Raw genomic sequence first — 5939 nt, forward strand, 5'->3', positions numbered from 1 at the left:
ATGGCACACCACTGGACAGCATCTGCTGAGAAACACAGGACGGGACAGAACTGGTCGCTGGGTTTGTTATTACGCCAGCAGATGCGCACCTGCTGCTGCAAGCGTCGCTGGAGGAACCTTTCCCATGCGCCATAAATGTGAAACGATGGACCAAACAAGTTGAAATACTGCTTAAGCGTAACCAACGTAAATCTAAGAAGCTCAAGGGCACCTATAGGGCAGGTGGGTAGGGGGCGATGAATGGGGGTTCCAACAAACAACCTAATCGTTCATGCGGGAGTCCAGTGTACGTACCCGTCTGAAGGTGATGTTTTTTTTTCTACACCTTTACTATGTGCCTCCCTCAACCTCTAACCTAACCATCATATCTGCAACAAATGTGCATTTGTTGACATCCCAGTGGTCGGTTACCATGTGCTTTTGTGGCCTAAAATATAACCAGTGCCAGTGTCATCCTACCATGTGCTTGTGTTGTAAAGCCTGGCTAGCAGATCCCCAGAACATAATATAGCAAATTGACAAAAAGGCCACATTTGCCACATGTGATATGTAGACATGGAAGTCCACTGCAAATGTGACCAATGTGTGACAACTTGGGTTTGAGAATTGTGTTGTGTTATGTTGCTTCCTAGACATGTTCCGTTATTTCATAGAATGGAAAATGTCAATCAATTGTGGGTTGGGATGTTTCATGACACAAAAATAAAAAGCTACCAAACTAGCTCAATAATATCTTCTGATGGACTATACTGGGGATATGGTGGACATTTTTATTCTTTGTTCTCATTACTAGTTATCCATTAGATTATTGCAACAGCCTTGGCTCTTTCTTGCGATTTTAATGTATGTTTGGCATCACAGTATAATTAATTAACCTTTTTTTGGGGGGGGGTTTCTCTCTCTCTCAACTGTCCCGATCCCTTAATCATTCCTCACCATCCTCCCTCTGTCTCCTGCTCTCTGCTACGTGTCTGCTTTGTCCTTGGCTGATTACGACACATCATGAACTGTCTGTCTCTGATCTTTTTCGGAGCCACAAAAATGACCATCTCAGTTGTAGAGGAACTGTAAATTTATAGTTTGACTCTGCCCCTGTTAAACCATTTCCTGCCATTTTTGTTTCAATCAATGTCTCCATGACCCTTTATGATTGACAGTCATCGTGTGGGATATTTCATGTAAAAATCTGGTTGCAATGACAACCCCCTAACCGTGACATTATCACCGTCCATTATAGCTCTACTTCCAATTTAAACAAATTTATTCTCAGCACACTGCTGTATCACTTCTAAACAATTATGAAACATCATTCTCACTATAATTTGGGGGCTGGTACAAGGCAGTGTCACTGATATGCCTGGGCATCTGAGGCGTTAGTCCCTGACTGCGTTTTTTTAATAGCACCAGATCTATAGGCTATGTTTATGTTTTAAAAAATAAGAATATGCCTAATAATAATAATAATAATAATAATAAAAGTCTATATCTAATATTCTTCAATATTCTAATCTAATATTCACTCATACTGTTTGTACTTTAATTCCTGTACTACCACTGTTACCATAAATACATACATTGAACTATTTTTTCCAACTCTAGTCAATGATTTTATAATAATATTTAATATATAATTTTAATAGTGCCAAAAGCACTGACAGATTGCACGTAGTTGATGAGTTCTCCGCAGCCCTCAAATCAACCCAAATTAGTCTGCAGTTTGAAAGAGAAATAAGAGATGTACAGAACAAAGTGAATTTCACTGGCTTCTCGCTTTCATTTTTTTTTTTTTTTTTTTTACTAACCTGCTTTCAAACATGACACACCAAAAAAAAACACTTACACAAACACACACACACACACACACACACACACACACACACACACACATGCTCCATTTACTGCAGAGCCTTGTATACAGCTCTGCTCTTCTGGCAATGGGAAAGGAGACTATAGCCTACTTCCGATGGGTTTATTGTTTTTTAAGAAACCTGTGTACATGTGCTATTTTTGGTGGAAAAGGGATAACACATCTAGTGCTGTCAGTGTTAACATGTTCATCACAATGCAATTAAGAGCCATACATTTAGGGGTACCCATGATTCTTCCCTTGACAGACATGCCCGCTTTATTCTAGTCTCATGCAGTTTTTGCTGTCATTGACTCTCAATCAAGACAATGATGAGAATTGCTTTACTCTGTCAATATGGACTTCATTACTTCTCTGTAATGCAAAATAAATGAATTAAAAACCTGTGATGAGAAAAACGTGATTAATCGCGATTAGTTATTGAAATTCTGAGATTAATTCCGATTTTTAAAAAATGATTGTTTGACAGCCCTAATTAAAATATTAAAATTATTCCCCCTCCATAAATTGACTCCATGGCTATGGCCCTGGGCTAGCATGGCCCTGGGCTAGAATTTCTTCTCTTTAAATTTCTTATTAAAACAGCTTTAATAGAATGGTTAATTCTCTGCATTATATGCCTAAAATTGTTAGGCTACTGTCTTGCTCAGTTCCGCACACCCCAAATTACATGTTTACATGTTATTTTTATTATCTTTCCTCTTTGTAACCAAATTTTAATTTAAATCAGCCTGCGTAATATTTGCGAGCAGCTCTCTTTCTATAACAATATTCCTCTCGAGCTGGCGGGTCAGATCTGATAAGGCTCCAATGAAAGGAGGGAGGAACAGAAAGAGCGCGTCTGGAGACGGGAAGCTGCTCAGTGGTTTAGTGTGGTGCGCACCTCCCCTCTCCACAGCGCGAAGAGCCTCCTCTCGCTTTACGGAGCCTGCTGCTCGCAATTCCTGCTCTTCGTGCCAGAGCCTGCAGCTGTCTCTGGTGCGTCCCACTGCCGCTGTTGTGGGAAATCGTCCCCGCGTGACGAACCGACGGCGGACTGGTTTTTCTCCCCTTGAAGTGTCAACGCAAACCTGAAGGATATCGCAACTTTTAAACAATTCAAAACACAGTTAAGGGGGTGAATGGAGACACCTGACAGCTCGTGACGCCCCATCTGTGTGTTGACTGAAATCTTTGCAACTGTGAAGGCTATAGGAATGTGGAATTCAAGTCTGTCTCAGCGGTGAGTGTTGTAATACGTTTGTAATTCCTGTGTGTGCGTGTGTGTGTGTGTGTGTGTGTGTGTGTGTATGCGTGTGTGTTTGTTGGACAGCACGTAGGCGTTCGTCAAAATCAAGTTTGGAGCTTAAACGTCGAATTTCTGCAGGAATGTTTTTTGAAAGTAAACGCCATTCAAATTTAAAAGCAAGCAACTTAAAGCACAAAGCAACAGATCATTGATGTGTAGTGTTTAAGACTGTATTTAAAGACCAAATATCGGCTTAAATATGACATATTTCTTTCATGCAGTAAAAGGACCTGCCTCTGCCCCTGACACCATGACCACAGACCTGAACTTGACCTCGCTGTTGAATGTAACCGATCTCCACAATCACACACGAGGATGTTCCCTCACCAAGACAGGTTTCCAGTTCTACTACCTGCCCACTGTTTACATCATGGTCTTTATCACGGGGCTGGTGGGCAACAGCCTGGCCATTTGGATGTTTGTGTGCCACATGAGACCCTGGAGCAGTATTTCTGTCTACATGTTCAACCTGGCTCTGGCTGACTTCTGTTACGTCCTCTCTCTGCCCTTCCTCATCTTCTACTACTTCAATAAAACGGACTGGATATTCGGGGATGTTCTGTGTCGTCTGCAGCGATTCATATTCCATGTGAATCTTTACGGGAGTATTCTGTTTCTGACCTGCATCAGTGTTCACAGGTACACCGGGGTGGTGCACCCGCTCAAGTCTCTGGGCAGACTGAAGAAGAAAAATGCAGTTATTACCAGCGCGTTGGTGTGGGCGGTGGTCGTTATAGGTATCTCTCCCATATTGTATTATTCCCGCACTGGCTTAAAGCGTAACTCAACCACTTGTTATGACACCACCACTGAGGATGAGTTACCTGGTTATTTTATCTACAGCATGACTTTGACTGTCTTTGGGTTCTGCATCCCCTTCATTATCATATTTTGTTGCTACGGTATGATCGTGAAAGCGTTAATCTGCAATGATATGAACAATGCGCCCCTGCGGCAGAAATCCATCCACCTGGTTATCATCGTGCTTGCGGTCTTCGCCGTCTCCTACCTGCCCTTCCATGTGATGAAGAACCTTAACATGCGGGCAAGGCTGTACTTCCAAAGCCCTGATATGTGTGATTTTAATAACCGCGTCTACGCCACCTACCAGGTGACGCGAGGGCTGGCCAGCCTCAATAGCTGTGTGGATCCTATTCTCTACTTCCTGGCTGGAGATACGTTCAGGAGGAAGCTTTCACGGGCCACTAAAAAGCCCTCCAGGAAGGGGGACAATGTCCTTCAGTCCAAGAGTGAGGAGACAGCTCTCAACAGCCTGGCTGAGTGTGTGGAGAATGGGGACCGGAGGCTGTGACCGCTCAGGGGTGTGGATCTCTCTTAGCTTTAGATGGACTTTGTACTGAATAAATAAGTGCACTGTGTGGACTGAAGGCTGTGTGTAAAACTTTCTGGTCGATAGTTTATAGAACTGTAAGATAAATACATTTAACCCTGTGATAACCATCGCTCGCTTGCAGCCTGTCGATGTCGATAAGCTACTGTACTGTATCGTCCTGTATTGTACTCTAAATGTTAGAGCCATCGTTCTTATTGAGAAGTGTTGCTTACACCTTGAACAAAATGAACATTTTCATCAGGCAAACTGAGGGAAATAGGTTTCCCTCCAAGCTATAATGCCCCGTTCATCAAATTTGTTCTGGAGAAATAGGACTGAGAATGGATTGCACCTCCTCTAGCCACTGAGCTGATGCTTAATCAATAGCTATTAAGCAGGTTAGAGCTCGTGGTTAAAGAGGTGTACCTGAGATGGCTTTTTAGAGTGAAAAGTAAAATGCACTGAACCTGATTGCTGCATGGATGTGCCGTGCAGACAATGCACTATGACCAGGGACTCTCTGCTCAGAGGGCCACCTATCACTCCTCATTCCTTTCTCCATCTATTACTGACTAGGCGAGGAATGTGGTCAACAAGTTTTTCATTTGGACAGCTCTGAGGTTAAGGTCTGCAACGGCTCTGTTACCACAATCTTTCTCTCCTTGTTAACTTGTTCCGTACAGAAAAAAAACGAGAAGATAATACTTACAGTATTTTGTGTATATGATACTACAATGAATGTTTTTTTTTTCTAAGGTGTGCTGTACAGGATGTTGTGATGTTCCAGATTGTGCTGTTAACTGTTTTGTTCAAGTCAGTATCACTAATCCAGACCTTTAGTGCAGTGGTTCCCAACTGGTGGGCTGCGGTCCAGAATGGGTCACGGGTCCATTCTGAATGGACCGCAAGTGACTTATGACCATTGTAAGTTTGTGAAAAACTCATACTTTTCCTTGAGCTTTCCTGAGTGACACGTAGGAAAGACATGAAGTGTTTGACCCACATGATGTGTTGCACAACCATCAGAAATTTGAAAATCCAGCGCCAATTTCTGTTTTTAGAATTTATGGATGTGATAAATGGTGTCATTTTGGTGAATTTTATTTAATCTGGCCTGTGGTCTGGAAGGCATGTTTTCTTTAAAAAACACCAACAAGTTTTATAGAAAAAGCAATGGCAAAAAAAAAATTTAGAGAAAAAAAAAATCACCCAAAATTTTTAAAGAACAAAATTTGCTAAAAGTTTTTAAAAATTCTCCAAAATTTTAAGTTGTAAAATAAATTCCCCAAAATAATTTAAAAAAACCTAAAAAAAATCTCCTATTTTTCCAAATCTGTTCCAAAATGTTTTATTTCATTGTGTTTAAAGCCAACATTTTCAATTTGTCAAATAAAATTGAAAATATTGTCATTTATCTTATGTGCGGACCTTGAACTAATGACTAAGGAGAA

At 41.4% G+C, this 5939-nt stretch overlaps 1 protein-coding gene across 1 annotated transcript; it reads left to right on the forward strand.

The window, feature by feature from the left end:
- Positions 1–2769: 2769 nt before the first annotated feature.
- Positions 2770–5574, forward strand: p2ry1 (purinergic receptor P2Y1). The gene is made up of 2 exons (XM_042486000.1): positions 2770–3089; positions 3377–5574. The coding sequence occupies exon 2, from the start codon at positions 3406–3408 to the stop codon at positions 4465–4467; it is 1062 nt and encodes a 353-aa protein (XP_042341934.1). The 5' UTR covers positions 2770–3089; positions 3377–3405; the 3' UTR covers positions 4468–5574.
- Positions 5575–5939: the final 365 nt, after the last annotated feature.

This window comes from Plectropomus leopardus, chromosome 5 (assembly GCF_008729295.1).
Source record: "Plectropomus leopardus isolate mb chromosome 5, YSFRI_Pleo_2.0, whole genome shotgun sequence".
Taxonomy (NCBI): domain Eukaryota; kingdom Metazoa; phylum Chordata; class Actinopteri; order Perciformes; family Serranidae; genus Plectropomus; species Plectropomus leopardus.